Raw genomic sequence first — 21,482 nt, forward strand, 5'->3', positions numbered from 1 at the left:
CAGACCCCTATCTCTGCTTTGAGAGTCCCAGACCCCATTCTCCTCCTCGGGGACCCCAGACTTATCAACCTCCCTAGAAATTGACTCTCTTAGTAGCCAGTCGAAAAATAACTTCTGCTCACACACTGTGGACTCCCTAAGATGAGTCCTGGTGAAAACCATTCTCTCCACCCTGTTAGATGCTTATTATTGTGTGGTCTTCAGGTGTGCCTCTTCTCCTTATCTTCTTCCCTGGGGTATCTCACACTATGAGTTTCAGCCAAAGAAGATCTCAGACTGCCCTCCAAGGGCTTTCATTTCAAGTGTTCTCAAACGAAATTGTTTCTATTTACTTGTAGCCCAGACCTGCATTGAGCTCTTACCCAGAGTAGCTGAGTAAATTGGGACAGATTAGGAAGCCTACGACTTGAATCATGAATTAAATGAGGACATAACCACACAAAGTACATTCTAAAGTGACAACCAGTAATGCAAGAGGGTGCGCGCGCATGTGCGCGCGCACACACACACACACACACACACACACACACACACACACACACACACACACACACACACACACACACACACACACACACACACACACACACACACGCATACCGGTAACCTGCCCACTCTGACTCCTTTCAAAAATTCACATTCCTCTCACAGGACTTTCCCTACCTTCCGCCTTTTACCTACTAAGACTTGTCATCTCAGTCTTCCTGCCCACCTCCATCATGGCTCCTCCCCTTCTCCCCAAGAGTGCCACCTCATCAGTCAAATCTGCCTCCCCAACTCCACCTCCCATTTCGTATTCTTCAGAAAACCCCAGCGAATATAAATCTTTATTCTTTGAGGCCCAGGTGTCATCTGGTGAACACAAAGTTGATACCTAGAACTGGGGGAGTGAAAAACAAGATGCAGCTAAAAGAAATTAGACCCATCCTCCCCTTGTTTAAAAATCAACTCTGATGGTTGTCACAAAAGGAAAGTCAAAAAGTGTTCTGGTTCATGGCAGCATCATTGGATTACATGTTTAGCTTCCTGTGGTGGCTACTGGGCAATCATGGCACTTACTGAATAGAGTAAGTCCCATCAAACTTGCTTCTGGTAATACACACGTATAAATGACGTCAGTGTGTGACAGGTTTCCCCAGACCCAAAATATATCTCATGGTGTTTGGAAAGAGTCAAAAAGAATTCACATTCAGAGCCAGAGTTTTGCTTTTTTTCTTCCTTCCCTTCCCTCGCTGCCACCCCCCCCCCACCACTTCCTTCATTCTTTCTAAAATCCCCCTTTCTTATTTCTTTTCTTCAGACCAAGAAATTCAAAATTCCTGTAGCACGCCCCACCACCCGCAAACCAAGCCGGCGAGGCTCCACCCTCAGTCTGTCTCGGACAAGTGGAGGGTCATCCCCCCAGAGCAGCATGGTCTCCGTGAACCCGGGCTCGGATGAACCCCCAAGTGTGATCACCCAGGCGACAGGCAGCAAGGACATCGAGGACAATGAATCATCTTCGACCAAGCCTGAAGAAGAGCCTCTCCATATCAGTAAGTCCTGCCTTAGATCTGACCAGTCTGCACTGACTCTGCCTTGAAGCCAGACATCAAGAGCCCCTCATGCTTCACCTTTACCTCCACTCAGTTAAAGAAGACACACAGGTCCCCTAGCCCTGATCAATTTCCAAAGACCCCTTTGCTTTCCCCCAGTGGAAATCAGAAATAAACTCTAACCTGGGTTACTCTGAACCATTTCTACTTGGGAGACAGCCCATGGTCATCAATTGCTCTTTTTAAAAATTTTAATACTGTATTTTACTTAGCCCAATTTATAAAATATTGTCATTTTAACATGTAATCATATAAAAAATATTGATAAGGTTATTTATGTTTTCATACTATATTTTTGGAATTTAGTACCTGCTTTTTTAAGCAGCTTTATTGAGATATAACTTGCATACCATAAAATTCACTTGTTTTAAGTGAATGATTCACTTAAATTCAATGATTCTTTGTAAATTTATAGAGTTGTGTAACCATCACCACCATCTAATTGTAGAACATGTCAATCAACTCCAAAGGAAAGCTCATGTCCATTGACAGCCCTTCTCCTTTCCCACCACAAACTTACTTCCTGTCTCTGGGAAAGTGTCTTTTCTGGATATTTGATACAGGAAGTTCTATCACACTGTGAGCCCCCTTCTAAGACACCTCTGACACTTTCCCAGTGGCCTCCCTCCTCCGAGTCTAACCAGTCGCCTACTGCAGCCAGTGGCACTCCCCAAACTCTTTTGGACCCTGCCCTCTTTACTCCTATCTTTTGTCTTAGTTTAGAGATAGAAAGCTAGGGCACATAGGCTAGTTCCTGCCATCCATGTGTTATTTAGCACAGAAGGCTTTGTTTAAAAAAAAAAAGTAGGAGTGACTTTCTAAGCTTGAGAGTTTCGACATGGAAATCCTGGCTTTAAAAAATGTTACTCTTTGTGGCAACAGAAGCCCAGCAACCTGTATGAGAATATTCAACTGGAGCTGCCCTTCTTAAGGCAGCTCTTCACTGCAAAGTTTTCCCTGACTTTCCTCTCAACTGTTCATATTTTTACTTGCTTGTGTTAAGTTGTTAAGTGCATGCATGCTCAGTGGTATCTGACTCTATACAACCCCAGGCACTGTGCCCGCCAGGCTCCTCTGTCCATGGGATTCTCCAGGCAAGAATACTGGAGTGGGTAGCCATTCTCTTCTTCAAGACACCTTCCCAACCCGGGGATTGAACCCCCAACTCCTGCGTCTTCTGCACTGGCAGGTGGATTCTTTACCACTGAGCCACCTGGGAAGTCCCATTAGGTACTTAATTTTCATTTAATACAATGACATCTCCCTGTTTCAGGTAGGAACTTCTTTTGGCTCGGTATGGAGACCTGAAAAATACTAGTTTAAAAAAGATAAAAATTTATTATCTTTTTCTTTTTTTTTTGCAGGTTAGAGGTAGTCCAAGTTGCTCAGTTGTGTGTGACTCTCTGCAACCCATGGACTATCCAGTCCATGGAATTCTCCAGGCCAGAATGCTGGAGTGGGTAGCCATTCCCTTTTCCAGGGGATCTTCTCAGACCAGGGATTAAACCCAGGTCTCCTCTACTGCAGGCAGATTCGTTACTAGCTGAGCCGCAAGGGAAGCCCAGATTAGAGATAGGGTGGTTCCAAAATATCATTAGGGATCCTACTTCCTTCTGTCTTTCTTCTTCACCATGGATCACTTCATGGTCCAAAATGGCTGCTGGAATGCCAGTCATCAGAGTCACATCCTTGGACGGAAGCAGAAGGAAGTAGGTGAAGTAGAAAAGTGCTCACTTCCAATCGAGTTTAAGCAGCCTTCTCAGAAGCTTCATACATTTCTCCTAAAATCTCATGGCTCAGAATTTAGCCACAGGACTTAGTCACAGCATTTAGTCCTTTAGTTGCAAAGGGTGTTGGGAAATTGGGGTAATATATGCTTCCGCCCATGCCCACCCCCTTCCCACACACATACACAGAGTACATATGCATACATATATTTGTGTTACTAAGGAAGAATGGGGAAAGGAGTGTGAGCTCCCTTCAGGCATGGAACAATGTCTTACCTTCAACCTTGGTGCACAGCAATGGCTGGGAGATGCATTCCCGCCAGAGACCAACGTCCAGAGAGAGAGTTCTTCTCCCTCCAGCTCCTCACCTTTCTCTATTCATCCCTTAACCTCGACTGCATTTGTCAGAGCCTTCACAAAAGTAGATTAATTTCCCAGACTTTCATTGCCTTCTAAAACCTCCTCAAATTGATTCTGAATTCATGAATCCTATTCTTAGAGACACACCATCTGACCAAGGTTTAATTTCCAGGGCTGGCTGCATAATGAAGTCTTTGTAGACACAAATCACTGGGGACAGCAGGCCATGGCCTCTGTGTGGACTGGTCTCCTCCCAAGTCAGTGATCAGGGGATTCCAGAGAAACTAAAGCCCGGGCCATTTCTCTTGCCAGTCTTGAAGCTGCTGGTCTTGGAATTGTTAGAGGAAAAACTCACTTAAGTAGTAACTCAAAAAGAAGGGTCCTGTGGCTTCTACTGTTCCCCCAACCCCTTCAACCAACCCCATACAACAAAAGGACTCCCTCTCTTTTCCCCCAAAGAGAGGTTATAGTTGCTCTCAAGTAAGGTTCTTAGGCTGGCTGGGGATGGGCGATGGAGGAGGGAGTTAGAATTTTTTCTTTAGGGGTGTGGCTTGTCATCCAGAACCAGAGGATGCTGTTGTCTCTGAGCACTGGGTAATGGCGTGTCCATAGCCCTGGGGACTAAGAACTAGGCAGGTTCCTCCAAGTGTGGGCATCCATCACAGGGCTGTCTTCCTCAGGGAAACTCTATCTCGTGGCGTCTGTACCTTCTGCAAACAAGTCTGTCCTTTCAGGTAGCTTCTGTGGTTAAATGCAGACCTCACAGCCCCAAGGCTTTGTTCCAGTTCATACACATCCAGCCTCAGCTACGGGATGGATGGACCTCGATGTTGGCGGGCACCATTCCTGCCCAGAGGCATTACTGGCTAGCAGGAAAAAAACAAAACAAAACTTCGGTTCCTTAAGTGGCATATGGAGCCATAGAGGGGATTCTTTGGGAGAGCTGCCCAGTGTACCAGGTCCCTGGGGTCATTCTCTGGGATCCACCCACTAGGCTGATTTGTTTAGAAGTAGGGGCTTCCCTGGTGGCTCAGAGGTTAAAGCGTCTGCCTGCAATGCAGGAGTCCAAGGTTCGATCCCTGGGTCGGGAAGATCCCCTGGAGAGGGAAATGGCAACCCACTCCAGTATTCTTGCCTGGAGAATCCCATGGAGGGAGGAGCCTGGTAGGCTACAGTCCACGGGATCGCAAAGAGTCGGACACGACTGAGCAACTTCACTTCACTTTCAGGGGCAGAAATGGGGGGGAAGAGAAGGGAAGAAAGCCAGAGCTCCCTCACTAACAGGCTTCCAGACACACCACAAGGATGCTGGGATGCACAGCAGGAGGGGAGGTGGGCATGACAAGACAAAAATGAAGATCAGATTCAGGTCAAATGGAACCCTGCCCACAGGTTACTAGGAAGGTGAACTGCTTGAGAATGAGGAAGGTGGAGTAGAAAATGGCTAAATGTTGATGATTATCACAGCCTGGATGGCTGAGGGGAGGTTGCTGAGGGGAACACCCTCTTTCTAGCATGCAGTGACTGCGTTCACAAACCAGGCTGGACATGAACGGTCCTGGGAAGCGCTGGCTTCACCCATCCAGGTATGGCTTTTGAGCCTTAACCCTGAGGCAACTCCAGACACCTACTGAAGAAAAGTGTCTACATTGGCATTGTCTTCCTTCATCAATATTCCAAATCTAGCTCAGAGCTTTCCAAACCCTTCCTGTTTTTTTCTCCTTAGTCGTTTACTTATTTATTCTGCAAATATTGACAGTGCCTGGGTGACAAGCACAGTGCCAGCTACTTACCCATCTGTATCCGTATAAAGCACTTAGAGCTTCTACTCTCCTACTCACCCTGAAGCATGTAGCCTACTCCAGATATATGTTATTTTCCAGCTTTTAAGAGTGTCCATGTACTAGATTCCTGGAGCTGCCTTAACAAAGCACCGTGTCCTGGGTTAAAGCAGCACTAATTTATTGTTTCACAATTCTGGAGGTTAGACTCCAAGGGGTCAGCAGGGCTTTGTTTCCTCTGAAATCCATGTGGAAGAACCCTTCCCTGCCGTTTTTAGCTTTTAGCAGTTGTTGGCATCCTTGACAGTTTGGTTTGTAGATGCAGCAACAGTCCAGTCTGCCGCTGTCCTCACATGGCCACCTTCTCCACTTACTACAAAGACACCAATCACATTGGATTAAGGGCCCACTCTCCTCCAATGTGGAGCTTCCCAGGTGGTGCTAGTGGTGAAGAACCCGCCTGCCCATGCAGGAGACGTAAGAGACATGGGTTTGATCTCTGGGTCAGGAAGATCCCTTGGAGGAGAGCATGGCAACCCACTCCAGTATTCTTGCCTGAAGAATCCCATGGACACAGGAACCTGGCTAGCTCCAACCCATGGGGTTGCAAAGAGTCGGACTTGACTAAAGAGACAGCACGCACACATGCCACTCCAGTGTATCCTCATCATTACTATACCTGCAGCCACCTATTTCCAAATAAAAACATGAATAACTTATATTCTGAGGTACTGAGGATTAGGACTTGAACATTATCTTTTGAGAGAACTCAAGTCAACGCTCAATAGTCAGACACAGAGAAATATCTCTACATCGTATAAAAAGCAACAATACGAAGTATGGAAATACAAGTCAACTAGTGTGATGACGAGGAGGGGGAGCGATGGTGAGCTGGAGAATGCCCTGAAAGTCTGAAGGCCCCATCAGCACACAACAGTGATGAGCCCCACCTCAGAGTCTTTACAGGGAAGCTGGAGGCCTGGCTGTTTTTATGGGAAAACTGCCAGTTTTAACAAGTTTGGGCATCCCAGTCCAATCCAATCCAGTCAGCCTATGGGGCACCATTTTGGAACCTCAGGCCTATGGGGTAAAAGAAAGTTTTCCCCCACAAGGTGACTTCTTGATTTCTTCTTGGAAGTAGAAGCAGTGCTCTCAGGCTGACAGTAGAATTCCAGGGGGAAGAGGATGTGGCATGAGACGGGAGGGACAAAGAGCAGCCAAGACCCACAAGGCCTCACAGGCCACAGGGAGGAATCTAGATGGCGTTCCAAAGGAGATGGCTGGTCACTGGTAGGAGGCAGAGGAGTCATATTCACAACCTGTCAGACTTCTAGACCCTGGTCTTATCCTTCTCCAGCCCCACAGTGCTCCAAAGTTAAGTGAAGTGAAAGTCACTCAGTTGTGTCCGACTCTTTGCAACCCCATGGACTATACAGTCCATGGAATTCTCCAGGCCAGAATACTGGAGTGGGTAGCCTTTCCACTCTCCAGGGGATCTTCCCAACCCAGGGATCGAACACAGATCCCCCCATTGCAGGCAGATTCTTTACCAGCTGAGCCACAATGGAAGCCCAAGAATACTGGAGTGGGTAGCCTATCCCTTCTCCAGTGGATCTTCTTGACCCAGGAATCAAACCAGGGTCTCCTGCATTGCAGGCAGATTCTTTACCAGCTGAGCTATCAGGGGCCAGTGCTCCAAAGCAAAGGTGACATCAGGCTAGGGGCTGGGCCCTGACCTGCTCAGTCCTGTCTCACAGGCACCCTGCAGACAGTGACTTCTTGTGTTCCCATCAGATCTGCAGAAGCTCCTAGAGATGGTTCGGGAAGATGCCCGGAGAGCAATCACCATGGAAAATGAGATGCAAAGACAGGCACCCAGGTATATTCTCTTGATACCTAGTCAAATAAAGGATGTCAGCATCAGAGTGATATCGTGCAGGCCAGCAGTGCCCCATGGTTGAGCATTTTCTCTGTGACAAGTGCTGAATCGTGTACTTTGTTCACATATATCACCTCCCTGAATCCTTCCAACAACCCCACAAGGTAGGTACTGTTGTCTGTATTTTACAAATAAGGAAATGAGGTTCAGAGAGGGTAAGGAACTTGTTTCAGGTCACCCAGCTAACAAATGGCAAGGCAACAACTCAAAGCTGCAACTTTCTTATCCCCAAAACTCTTCCTTTAATGACTCCGCTGCCCTTCTTCCCAGGAACCCAAAGGTTATTCATTCATTCTCTTAGTGAGTATTTATGAATATGGATGGACCACCCGTACTCATTATTGCAGGAAGGGTTATGAAAGAAATCTCAGACCTGTGAGAGGAAGTCGTAGGAGCATCTAATCTCATCTGGGATGGGGATCAGAGAAGCTCCCTCCAAGGAGGAAACTTCAAGCTGAGATTTCGGATGAAGCATGAAGAAGAGCTAGCTAACCAAAGTTATGAGAGAAGCAGGGAGAGCAGGCAAGGGGAGTGAATATTATAGGCATGCATGTGCAAACATGCTCAGAATGGACCAAAATGCTGCCAGAATGGGATGGGGAGAGATATAAGTCTGCCGGGACCTTGGAAGCCACCTCTAGGATTCTGATTTCTATCCAAGGAGAAAAAAGAATCCCTTTGAAGTTTTGAGCTGACAGGCAACCAATGTAATTGGCTCAGAGAGTCAGGACTTGAACCCGAGGTGTCCTCCTTCGGGCGGAAAGCCCGGGCACTGGACGTCTAAGCCTCTAAAAGCCTCGGAGAGCATGCAGGCTAGAACTGAAGCTCCCTTCCCAAGCGTGGATCCCTCTGAGTAAGGAAATTACTTCCAGAGAATAAATGAGGCACGAGAGAGGTTCATCATTGCCTTCAGCCTACTAGGATGCCGGCTATGACTTATTGGTTATTGTTATTGCCATAATTACAGTTCACCAGGCACGCTCACATGCATCACACCCGCCTCTGCTTGTTCATGATGAATTGGCAGCTGCTTCTGCTTCAGCTTGCTTCAGGGCCCCGGAGGGTGGCTCTGAAGGCACGCGGCGACAGTGTTGGCCCTTACGGCCCCAGCCTGTTTGCCTGACTTACCAGCATTAAAGACAGATGACAGTGATGAAGCATCAGCTCCAAGAAGCTCCTTCCTGTGTGAGCACTCACGTCATGAACACTGGCTTTGGAATCAGACTGACTTGGGTTCAAGACCTAGTGCCTTTGAACAAGTCCCTCAGCCTTTCTCTAAACCTCAGTTTTCACATCTGTAGAATGAGATTGTGTATCACCCAAGCATTGGCAGTGGTACCAAGCAGCTCAGGGTTGAGCTGCATTTCCGTGAGTTAATGGCTCTGTGCTGTTGAGCAAGTTGCTTCACTTCTCTGAACCTGATTCCAATTCTGTTAAATGAGGCTCATTAATAACTTATCCCAAAGGGCTGCAATGAGAATTAAATGATAATTTCCTGGTAAAGTGTTTTTATTATTACGGAAATAATGTCTACGTCACCAAGTCACATTAAGCATTTAGTGAGATAATGCATTTAACATATTAGCCTGTGCCTGGCATATTGTAAGCATGTAAAAATTGGTGACAGTGGAGGTGATGGTTACTTTTATTTCATGTGCAGTGTCCTATGGAAACTTTGCAGCACTTTGCTGAGACAGATTGATTAACCAGTACCCTATTCCTTTGTCCCATCTCATAGATGGAGAAGGATGACTCGCTTCAGGCGCTCAAAGACTAAACCACACAAGAACCTGGTTCTCGCAAAACTCCTCACCTGGCCTCTGCATTCACTTTAATGATAAAATAACCATGGTTACAGTGCAAGAACCTGTTGAAGTTTCCCATCTGCTTCCGTTCCTCTAGGAGAAAAGTCTCCCTAATCTGTCACAAAGACAGCAAATATTGGAGTCTTCTCTGCAGAGATGCACAGAGCCAGTTAGGGAAAGCTGCAGGTTTTCTTTTGCCTGCCTCACTTTAAAAATGTAGATTCCTATTTCACTTTAGACACCAAATCTGCTCCCATCAAGACTGACATAGAATTCTGGGCTTTTTAGAAACCCCTGAAAGCCTGCCTTTCCAGCCCCTAGCCTCAAGGGCCAGACTGCCCTCTGGTCCCATGTCTTCATGTGTTCAGGCTGATATAACAAAGAACACCGTAAACAGTGGCTTGTGAACAACATTTATCTCGCACAGTTCTGGAGGCTGGAAAGTCCTGGATCCAGATGCCAGCAGATTCAGTGTCCAGCAGGGACTCTCTTCCTCATAGATAGCTGCCTCCTCACTGTGTCCTCACGTGGTAGAAAGAACAAGCTAGTTCTCCAGGGTCTGTTTTACAAGGGCATCAATTTCAATCATTAGGGCTCCCCCATCATGATCTAATCACCTCCCAAAGGCCACCACCTCCTAACAGCATCCTCTAAAAGGTTAGGATTCAACATATGAATTTGGCGGGTGGATAGGGGGGTAGTAGTAGTAAACCATAAACATTCAGATCATAACATTGTCTAGGAAGATGACCTTTTCTTAAAATCCTCTAGCAGTCTTTCCCAAACATCCCTGAAGATCAGAATCAGCTGGGGCGCTTGAGAAAACTACCGATTTCTGGTCTTCATCCCAGACACACTGAAGCAAAATCCCTAGAGGAAACCATATTTTTTAACAAGTACTTTGAGCAGGCATTGTTTCGTGGTGTGTCAGGAAATTCTAAGGTTTTCAAAGTATGTTCTCTGTGAACCTGAGTCAGAAGACTGCGCGCGCGTGTGTGTGTGTGGTTTTAAACACAGCTTTGGGGTCCCACTCCAGGCCTATGTTTCCAGATCTCTAGGAATGTGACTCAGGAGTCCACACTTGCATTCTGAGCCACTCCTCCAGGTGACTTATATGCACTCCTATAGAACCTAGGATCCCCGCTGTGGATGAGCACCCTCCGTTCTCCCATGGATGTTCACTGCCTCAGAGCATCATATGTTCAGAACCTTGTTAAGTGACTCATCTTGTTTTGCAGCATCTTGTCAGTGCTCAGACAAAACAAGAGCGATTCTGCCTATAAGGACATGCAGACCACCCACAAATCAAGGTAGGAAGGCCTGGGGCCCTCGCGGGTAAGTCAGGAGGCAACACACAGTTATGGGGGACATTGCAGACACCCTCACCAGACTGTGGGAAGGGGGGCAAGGAGGGGGATCTTCTTCCTTCTTCACTGGAAATAAGTTACTTGACTCCCAGGGCTTGGTGGTGAGTATCCAGCCATTCCTTCCCAGCAATCGTGTGCCATAAAGTTAGTCTTCTCTGGTAGTGGAGGGATGAAGGGGGGATGGTGTGTTTTGGAACTACCCCCTCCCTCTTTACTCAGGTGACTTGTAAATGGGACCGGGGCAGGTCTGCCGCCAATTCATTTGTTCATCTAGAGAATACTTCTCAGTCCCCACTTTGTCCCAGGAGCTGTGCTCAGCTCTTTTGAGATTCAGCAGCAAACAAGACAGGTGCAGTCTGCCCTGTGGGTAAAGCCCACTATCTAGTCTGGCGTCATAACTCCTTCTGTGTCTGTGTCAGAGACTCTTTGACCATCCAAGAAAGCTTATGGATGCCTTTCAGCAAAATGCTTCCAAATGTAGACTATAAACTACAGAAGTTTACAAGGAAATCTATAGTAATATTGATTATAATGTTACAACCAGATATGGGATATATAGTCATCTGTGAGCTTTGTCAGCAGTGCCTTATACAACAAGACATAGCAGCAGTTCTGATAACTACTATAATTTTGGATTAGTGTCAAATGTAAATGATTTTTTAAAATATCTCCCATAATTTTAATGTGATGTGTAAAAACCTGTGATTTCCATTTCTGTGAAAGGCTAAAGATGCAACCTGTTGGGTTTTTTTGTTTTGTTTTTTTTCCATCTGCATTCTTGGACTCCTTGAATCCTGCCAATGGTTAAGAGCTGCTCTTCTAATGGGAGAGTCATGCATTTATCAAATAATTCCATAGAGATAGCTATGTCATCATGACCATAGATAGCATTCTGAAGGAGAATTATGGAGGATTAGGTGAATGTTGAGCACCAGGATTCTAACCAAGGCTGAGTCTGACATTTAAGCTAGGACCTGAAGGGAAAAAGAAGAATTAGCTAGCCTATGGCTGGGAACAGTAGGATCTGAAATCTGCATTCATTCTGAGCAGTTTCTCCTGGTGATTCCTGTGCCTTCCCATAGAACCTAGGATCCGTGCTGTGGAGGGAATAGAAGGAATAGCGTTCCAAACAGAGGGAACAGATGTGCACAGGGTTTGAGGCAGGAGGAAGTTTAGAGGCACTGAGCAAAGACCAGTATGGCTGAAATTCAAGGAGGGTCAAGAAAAGGATTGACTGAGACAGGCAGAAGGGTCCTTTGTTGTTTGTTTATTTTTTTAATCACAGCTAATAACACTACTTCCTTCACCTCCTGCCTCCCCCTGAGTCACACTGTCAGCTCTAGAAGAGAGCCATCTATAGGAGGAGGGTCAAAGCCCACTTTCTCCCCCAAAGAATTCATCAGCAGAGGTAGGGGCAGCTGGTTGGAATCCAAATGCAATGCCTTCTGGGTATTATTACCTGGGCTCTACGCCCTAGTAAGATGGGATAAGGGTTTGCTCCATCATCTGCCAGGCCTGAGACCTATGGGTCCAGTCCCATGAGCCTCTGGGTAAAGCAGCAAAGGCTGGGCCCTTTCCTGTGGGGAGGGGTCTGAGAAATGGCTGGCCTCCCTGAAGAAGTCCAACATGTCACAGGGCAGGAAGGGGAGGATTTGCCACACATCACAGGGATAAGAAAAATAGTCTCAGTCTCTGGAATCCCACAGATAAAGCAGTCAGGTCAGGGTCTCAAACGTAAGGAAGGAGCAGAGCAGGGCAGGCTATGAGAGAAGATGCTGGACATGGCGCTGGAGGCCTGGGTCCCTGGGGGAGGACCCAGCAGAAGGTATGGGGGGACGGGGATGAGCAGAGTGCTTCACCCCATCTAGGGACCCCAGCCAGGCAGTCACTGGAGGGAGCAGCCACTTAAGGAAGTCAGTCACCTCCCAACCTAGAAAGGGTCAAATGGCATCAGGAGTTGCCTGATCACAGATGAGGAGACTGACACTCCAGAGCAGAGGCGCTTCTCCACAGCCCAGGAGTGGACAGTGCCAGGGCTGGGCTCTGAACCCAGCTCTGTCTGTCTCCCAAATTGAGTGAAATGGGTGTTCAGCACCAGGGTCCAGTTCAGATAAGAGAATCCTTGAATGAAGAGGCAGCCTGGGGCTGGGACCACCCCAGAGAGCATGACCAGGAGGACTTGCCCCTCCTCAGATCTGCACTCAACCCCAGGAGAGGCACAGACAGAGAGCAGGATGGGAGTGTCCACAGTGAACCTGTCCTCCAGGTGGAGAGGCTGATTTTATACAGAAGCTGGTTCCTGAAAACTTGTCATCCCAACAACATGCAGAGGCAGTAGGCCACCACTGGACTACGAGAGTCAGAGCAGCATTTGCTCTAGGGCATAAGATCAGACAGGATTTGAGCAGCTGGGGAAGAAACACGGAAGACTCTCCAAGCAGAGTGTCCAGTGGGAGCAAAGGTCAAAGTGTGGGGAAAATATGCAGTTCTATCAAATGCCTTGATTAGAACCACCACACTCACCTGAGGCTGGCAGGTGTCATGGGGGCCCTGAAGTCACCCTTTGGGGGCAAATCAGACTCCAGGCAACATGAAACCATTTCTCTGTGTCTCAGTGACAGATCCAGCAGTACAAGTGGAGACAGCCACTCCCAGGTGCTCCAGAAGAAGATTAAAAGGTACGCCAGGTGGGCAATGGAAAGTGCCAGGCAAGAGGGACTGTGGCAGCTGCAGCCTCCATCTTCCCAGGGATGTAGAAATAACCCAGGGCCAACCAGACTCCCTGAAGCCATAGATAAAACTGAAGGACAAAAGACTCCCAAGGCAAGGGGCTTATAGCCAAGATGTGGAGCAACCCATGCAGACAGTGGCAACAGATCTTCCTCCATGCTGGCACTTGTTGTTCAGTCACTCAGTCGTGTCCAACTCTTTGCAGCCCCATGGACTGCAGCACGCCAGGCTCCCCTGCTCTTCACTGAATCCCGGAGTTTGCTCAAACTCATGTCCATTGAGTCGATGATACCATCCAACCATCTCGTCCTCTGTCACCCACCTTCTCCCCCTGCCCTCAATCTTTCCCAGCATCAGGGTCTTTTCCAATGTGTCAGCTCTTCATGTCAGGTGGCCAAAGTGTTGGAGCTTCAGCTTCAGCATCAGTTCTTGCAAAGAATATTCAGAGTTGATTTCCCTTAGGATTGACTTGTTTTATCCCTTGCTGTTCAAGGGACTCTTAAGAGTCTTCTCCAGCACCACAGTTCAAGAGTGCTGTATTCATTATTGCTTATTCCTCAAAACTAATTTTGTGAGGCAGGGGGACTGTCCCATTCTACAAGGAAACAGTCTGAAACCTGGCCAGATAAAATGTCTCACCAGAGGCCACATAGCTAAAACGTGGTGGTAGGGAGTTTGAACCTGAATCTCCCACCTCCCAGCTCCAGGTTCTATTTTCATCTCACTGTCCTTAGAACTTACTGAGCTAAAGTGACCAGATGTCTCACCATGGGCTCATGTAATAAGGCCTGAGTCACCAGTCCAACATTGTTGGGAAGGTTTGTTATTCCCTACATCCAGGGGGATGCTGAGGGAGATCCCAGGTGAGGACGGAGAACCTGGCTGTGTATTACTGCAAAGCACCTTGGGCCCCAGGAATGCATCTGTCCCTTGGGCTTGGTCCCCTAAGCCCATCTTATCTGTGTCCACAGCCGCGCCAACCGTGACATCATCCAGTGCAAGAGTGGGGTGTGTAACACCATGAGGGCCAAGTTTTACAGTGTGGCCCAGGAGGCTGGCTTCTGTCTACAGGATAAGATGGAGATCCTCATGAAGTAAGAGCGCACATGTGTCCATTCACTCAGAGGACATTCATCTGGCACTTAGCATATAACCACCAGATGCCTGGTGTTGGGACCATAACAGGGAATGAGAAGGACATGTTCCCTGCCCCCAGGGAGCTTATAGTCTCCTGGAAAATCTGGGCAGAGACAAAGCAACTGAACTGATAGATTTATAGGTACAGTTTATAGTCATTGCTCCACAGTAAGGGAAAAGGGTTCTAGGAGAAGGAGGGAAACCATGAGGACCTAATGCAGGCTGGGTAATCCAGCAAGACCTCTCTCACAAGGTGACGTTAAGGCTGAGCCCTGACAAGTTGGGATTTATCTCAGAGACTTTGTTCACTCGAGCTCAGTTGCTTAGTCATGTTTGATTCTTTGCGGCCCCTTGGACTGTAGCCCACCAGCTTCCTCTGCCTGTGGAATTCTCCAGGCAAGAATATTGGAGTGGAGTGCCATTTCCTTCTGCAGGGGATCTTCCTGACCCAGCTCATGAACCAAACCCTAAAATGCTGGGAGAAAAGGGGTGGAAGGGTAGAGATAAGGCTGGAAGTTGCCATAGGGGTGGAATAATCCAGAGCCTTAGGGGTAAGTCACTCAAAGGACTTTATTCTGAGTAAATGGAAAGCCATAGAAATGCATGAATGATTGAGGACATGGTTATATTTGTAATATAGTCTCTTTGGAGAGAGAAGATACATGCACGAGATGATGAAGGGCATGAGGAGGAGAGGAACCAACGAGTTAAACACCTGCTGTGAGTCAGCACTAAACTCAGCACTATACACACATTATCATTTACTCCTCACCACTGGGATCTAGGAATAATTATTATCCTCCATCTTACCGATGAGAAAACTGTGGAAATACAGTCAAAAGTAGGGGGAGAACGAGGGCTGATTAAAAAGTGACTGGGTTTAGTAAGACATGAGCATTTCAGGACCTTGGAGAGAGCTGTGGCCTCATGCCCAAAGCCCGCTGGTATCTTACAGGGTAGTTGAGAGGGTTAAGAAGGACCTCAAGAAGGAAAAGGTGTTTAACTCAGATCTCTGAGGGCAGCTAGGAAGGTGAAAGAAAAAGAATATCTGATTCATCTTCCTCTTTCTCATACCATCTGTGATGCAGGCGCCAAGAAGAAAGAGGTATCCAGAAGTTCCACTCTTTCAACCTTGTCTCAAATTTCCAAAAGGACATAACCAAAATGAGACACCAAGTCTCCGTGGTAAAAGGCGATGCGGAAGAAATTGCAGACCACTGGTAAAGATCCTGAGAGCCTGATGAGGCAGTGCCTGGAAGGGGTGAAGGGGGTACTGGTGTTACAAAGTTACATTCAATCCCATTATCCTCAAGACAGAGAGGCATCACTCCAAAACTGTCCTCGGCCACCAGGAGGGCCCTGCTCCCAAAACAGGCTATATCCAGAGTATAATCAGGCAAGAAATCCCTCTGTTCCTGAGCCACAGATAATCTACCTAGCTGCACTCTCTATATTTACCTTCTGTTTGCTTCAGCTTGCAAATATAGACTCACTTGCCAACCCCTATAAGAGAAGCAGGAGAGGCAAACCAATCTGAAAATACCTACAGATCCTGGGGTCTGTGGGGGAAGAACTATAGTCCCCAAATAATTTAACTCTTAATGATACAAAGCCAGACAGGCATACCTCAAGAACACTGTGCCCCCAACACAGGGGTGATAATAAATACAGCACAAAATATTGCAAATTGAGTGATTACTGGGTGGCAGACACTCTACTCCTAAGCACTTTTCATGAATTATCTATTTTATTCCACACAAAAATCCTAAAGGGTACATATTACCCCCCACTTTACAAATCAGGAAACTTTAGGATTTAAACCCCTGTCTGACCTGTCTCTACGCTTATCTGCAATATAAAATTGGAGTCTGATTTCCCAAACCTCCATCCTGTCAGGGTGAGTAAATCAAGATCTTAGAGTAAGATAGGAAAGCCTAAAAATGTACCGAGAATCCGTTAAACAATTTTAATAATGCAGAGTGGGAGCTTACAAAGAGATCAGAATAAATATATAAACATACATCACAAATATAAAGCAGTATGAGCAGCCAAAATGTATGATGGATGATCAGGTTTTTCTCAACTTTTTCTACAATCAGGGAAAAAACCCATTTTCCATGAGATAACACCCCTACCTTCACCCACACCTGAACCCCCAGGTTAGAACCTACCTTTTTGCCACTGTCTCAAGGATGCATTCCCAAACTACCTTCACACGCTGTCATAATATTAATTTTTTTTATTCAGTCACTCAGTCATGTCCAACTCTTTGCAACCCCATGGACTGTAGCATGCCAAGCTTCCCTGTCCTTCACCATCTCCCAGAGTTTGCTCAAACTCATGTCCATTGAGTCCATGATGCCATCCAACCATCTCATCCTCTGTCCCTCCCTTCTCCTCTTGCCTTCAATCTTTCCCAGCATCAGGGTCTTTTCCAGTGAGAAGGCTCTTTGCATCTGGTGGCCAAAGTAGGTTCTTTTTTTTTTTTTTTTTCATTTATTTTTATTAGTTGGAGGCCAACCATTTCACAACATTGCAGTGGGTTTTGTCATACATTGACATGAATCAGCCCAAAGTAGGTTCTTAAAACCCACTGAAACACCAAAATCATGGCCCCTGATTGTTCATTTTCAGGAGCATGGAAAATACACACACACAGAGACACACGTCCTCAGCAGCTGGTGTGTGAGAACCTCTTGCATCCTAGAAGGTATCCCACAAGTCTGTCCATGTCCTCCTTGGCTCGATTAACTCTCGAAGAGTAGCTTCAGAATACTGGTATTTTTCCTTCCTTATAACTTTTCACATTGGCTGCTTGGCAGAAGAATCATCAATGCCTATGTTTAAAGCATGCCTTAATTTTCGTTGTTGTTGTTTATTTTCTAAGACATATCTGACTCTTTGCAACCCCATGGACTGTAACCCACTGGGCTCCTCTGTCCGTGGGATTTCCCAGGCAAGAATACTTGAGTGGGTTGCATTCCCTTCTCCAGGGGATCTTCCCAACCCAGGGATCAAATCTGTGTCTCCTGCATTGCAGGTGGATTCTTTACCACTGAGCCACTGTGCAAATTGTGACTCCGGTTTTTACTATCCCTAAAAACAAAGACTTGCCTGATCTGTGGACACTTTACATTGAGGAGGGAAGAAAGTCCCCCAGATAAAAATTGTTACTATCCTGGAGACATCCCAGGAGTAGTGGAGAGAGAGAGAGAGAGTGGAGATGAGGTCCTTTGGGTGCCCAGACCATCTGCCAGCAGTTTCCTAACTGATCCTCTCCTCTTGGAATTGAAGGTACTTTGACCTGCTGTCCAAACTTCCCGAGGATCTGAAGAATTTCCGCCCTGCGAGGAAGATCCTGGCAAAACTGCAGAAATTTGGGGAAAACCTGGACCTGAGGATCCGACCGCATGTCCTCCTAAAGGTGCTTCAGGAGCTGAGACCCTGGGAACTGTGCTCCCCAGACATCGCAGTGGCCATCGAGGTGACGAGCACTTCCTTTCCCTTCATAACACCCCAGACACACTCATTCTGGCCTGTCAACATCCAGGCACTGTTGAAGTTTTTAAAGTTTTTTAAAAGGCATAAAGGCCTTCATGGAACTCATCATCCAATAGAAAAGGCATTGTCCTGTGACCTTGGTTGTTCAACTCCAGGGGACATTATATTCTGTGTAAATGATGCCCCTGGGAAATTTGGAATCTTTGGAGAAATATAAATGAATGGACATGTGAGTGCAATAACTGACAGTCATAGTGAGCAGCACTCTAAATCTTGCAACTAAAATCGTGCCCTGTGGACCTCACATGGGTGCTTGTTAGAAACGCGGCATCCCAGGCTCTGAACTGTATCTGACCAGCTCAGCATCTGTGTTTCAGTGAGATGCCGGGTGACTGGTACACACAATAAAGTTTGAGGAGCCCTGATTTAAGGTAAATGTAGAAGAGGCTTCTCTTAACGAGAGCCCCCTGAGGAGGATGACTTTTAAGCTGAGATCTGAACAATGAAAAGGCAGCAAGCTGAAGAGAAGGGGAATAAGCAGGTGCCCAGGCCCCGGAGCAGGACACAACTTGAGCTGCTAGAGGGATTCAGCGGCAGTCAGTGGCTCTGGAAGGAAGAGAGCAGGAAGGTGCATGGTTCCCAGGGGACCAGAAAGGTCAGCATGTGCAGGTCTCCAAACATCGAGTTAAGGATTTAGGTCTTTAGCTGAAGGGTGCCGAGGAGCCTCACAAGGGTCTGTAGTAGCAGCCTACCTTCCCCACCCCACCCCCAGAAATTCCTGGTGCCCTATTCCCTTAGGGCATCAAACGTTGTCAGAAGATGGGGGGAGGAGGAAGGGCCCCCCTACTTAGGTATTAACAGATGTCTGTGAAGTCACTTCCTTAATTTCATGTGATGGCAAATGTACATTTTAATGTACATTTTCGGTGTCTCAAGACAAAGAAGTGTTTTCAGTGTCTGAAGGTTTTCAGTGTCCCAAGACAAAGAAGTGATTCAAATGGTGGCTTTTTTGGGCCTCTCAGTGCTTTCATGATGGTCTGGCCTTTCCACAGGCTGACCTGGCTTGTGTATGTGGGCGCACAGTCAGGAGTGGGGGGAGGGAGAAATACCCTGTGCACAAGCTCAAATGTCCAGACTCCACTTCCCACATCTCATGAAGCTCTTTCCTGGGAGAATCTGGCAGGCTAGCCTGAAACTAAGTCTCTAGGGCATCTTTCCAGTTGTCGGGTGTGCATTCCACCTGCCACTTAGAGAAAGATTGAAGGCAGGAGAAGGCGACAACAGAGGACAAGACTGTTGGATGGCATCACCGACTCAATGGACATGAGTTTGAGCAAACTCCAGGAGGTGGTGAAGGACAGGAAAGCCTGAGCTGCAGTCGGTTGCAAACAGTTGGACACGACTCAGTGACAGCTTATGGAAAGGCTGTTTCTGAGTGGGTGAAAGGAGGGGAATATGGATATGGATGCTCCCCTTTCTCTGGGCCGAGTTTTATTAGCCCTACCTCATAAAAGTTAGCATGCTCTTCTCCCAGTAGAACATCACAGAACTTCTGTTAACTTGGATGTGGGGGGTCTCTTAACCTGAAATTCATGTGAAACTCTGTGCTTTGTGTCTTAACCCTTTCCTGGAAGCAAGCCTTTCCTGGAGAAAAGCCTCAAGTGGCTGTTCTCAATTCTCAAGGGAGTCTGTGAACCCAAAAATGTTTATGGACAAATGACTTTTTAAAAAGATATTCAGCAGCAGAAAAGAGAAAAAGATGCAGACAGCTGGGTTTTTCTGCTCTCCCCAGATTTCTTTGGGTCAGTAGTGACAAAAAGGGGCTTAAAATTAGCCTGCTGAACTAGGAAACTGGAAAGAGGCTCTTTTCTTGATTATGAATGCCTGAGGGGTTGGCAGTATCCTGGGGCCACCAGCCTCAATCACGAATCTTCTGGGATCTTCTTGGGGAGGGGAGGGGCACTGAGTCTAGCTTTCAGACCAAATCTGAGGCTGTCGTATGTCTGCCCCCTTAGTTTGTGCGAGAACACATCATCCATATGCCTCAAGAGGATTACATCAGCTGGCTGCAGAACCGAATCAACATCCCCATCCGGTCCCAGAGTGCCCAGACATAGTGGACCTGGGTCAACCAGTGACCCCAGTGGAGGACGGCTGTCTACACCGTGTGCCTGCTCTCATGGAGACTCATTGTGATCTGGTAGGGTCATCTGGAGACCAGATTCTGAAAACATTCTAGGGGGAGCTGCTCCCAGGTGGAAGCCTCCTCCTCCCTCACACACCAGCCTCAGGCTCCTAGCCACTGGTGCTCACTGGTCCAGCCTGACCCTACCTACTCCCTCTCCAGGATCCTTCCCTCTAAGCCTTCTCCTCAAATTCTGGATAATAAAATTGAGTTGAATGTTTGCTCTCCGGCTGGGGAAAAGTTGGAGCTGTGGGATCTAGGCGTGGTGTTGAAATCCTGATAGTAACATACAGTTATCACTTACTGATATGCAGCAGGCCCAGTGCTGGGTGATGTTCTTGCCGAATAATCTCACAACTACAGTTAAGTGGGTGCTGATGTTACGCCCATTTCATACCATTAGAGCAAGAGTGCAGTTCTCCACTTTATGTATACTGTCCTAGATAGAGATGAGTGGGTGGGTTAGTGGGTGAATGGATGGAGCACTTCCCAACAAGGCAAGTGATGTGCAAGAAAATTTCATCCTTAAGAGTCCTTGTAATATCTTGTGTTGGGTTTGGTTGTACAAGGAAGCTTAACTTCCAGTCATCTCAAAATTGTGTGGGTTTATTGCCATTTAACCTCTTTTCTCATCTTCGTCTTCTTTTCCCATCTCGGTCTTCTTCCCCCCTACATCTTACTAAGTTACAGGACCTGTAGTCATTTTAACTCTCTCACTGACAGCTAAACTGAATTAACAGTTAAACCACTGGACCTGATTATTGGAATGCTCATATAGGCTGGAGCCCAGCATCTCCGCATGATCCAGAAGGGGTGGAAAGAAGAAAGTCGAACTATTTTTCTCTCTATGCAGCATCTCACCTATTCAGTTATTTACTCTTTTTAGTCAATGAATATTTATCAAGAACTGAATATGCATCAACCAAGTTCTAGGTTCTAAGGGTAGAGCAATGACCAAAGCAAACAAGGTCCCCGATCTCAGATAATTTACCTGGAGACACGGGTCAGCAAAGGATGATGGAGCGAGCAGAGGGACTACACGATACCCACAGCAGTGCTCTTTGTTTAGTGTGATGGCATGACAAGCCACTAGGGCGTAGAGGTGAGACGCGGTCTCTAAGGAGGCCGCTCAGTTAAGAGACTCTAAACTTCTCTCTGTGTGTTCAGTCACTCAGTCGTGTCCGATTCTTTGCAGCCCTGTGGACTGTAGCCTGCCAGGCTCCTCTGTCCTTAGGATTCTCCAGGCAAGAAATACTGGAGTGGGTAGCCATTCCCTTCTCTAGGGAATCTTCCTGACCCAGGGACTGAACCTGGGTCTCCTGCATTGCAGGCAGATTCTTTACCATCTGAGCCAC

General features: G+C 47.1%; 1 protein-coding gene across 2 annotated transcripts in view; it reads left to right on the forward strand.

Moving 5' to 3' along the window:
• The window catches only part of CCDC60 (coiled-coil domain containing 60), a 174,504-nt gene extending 154,157 nt beyond the window's left edge, over nt 1-20,347 (forward strand). The window contains exons 7-14 of one of the 2 annotated variants that reach the window (XM_043440303.1): nt 1,301-1,535; nt 7,258-7,342; nt 10,446-10,517; nt 13,190-13,252; nt 14,276-14,398; nt 15,530-15,661; nt 17,736-17,925; nt 19,958-20,347. In XM_043440303.1, coding sequence (XP_043296238.1) covers nt 1,301-1,535; nt 7,258-7,342; nt 10,446-10,517; nt 13,190-13,252; nt 14,276-14,398; nt 15,530-15,661; nt 17,736-17,925; nt 19,958-20,059 — 1,002 coding nt within the window. In that variant the 3' untranslated portion in view covers nt 20,060-20,347. The remainder of the gene's footprint in view (nt 1-1,300; nt 1,536-7,257; nt 7,343-10,445; nt 10,518-13,189; nt 13,253-14,275; nt 14,399-15,529; nt 15,662-17,735; nt 17,926-19,957) is intronic. The other variant, XM_043440312.1, reaches the window with a different exon arrangement.
• Nucleotides 20,348-21,482: the final 1,135 nt, after the last annotated feature.

This window comes from Cervus canadensis, chromosome 1 (assembly GCF_019320065.1).
Source record: "Cervus canadensis isolate Bull #8, Minnesota chromosome 1, ASM1932006v1, whole genome shotgun sequence".
NCBI classification, from domain to species: Eukaryota; Metazoa; Chordata; class Mammalia; order Artiodactyla; family Cervidae; genus Cervus; species Cervus canadensis.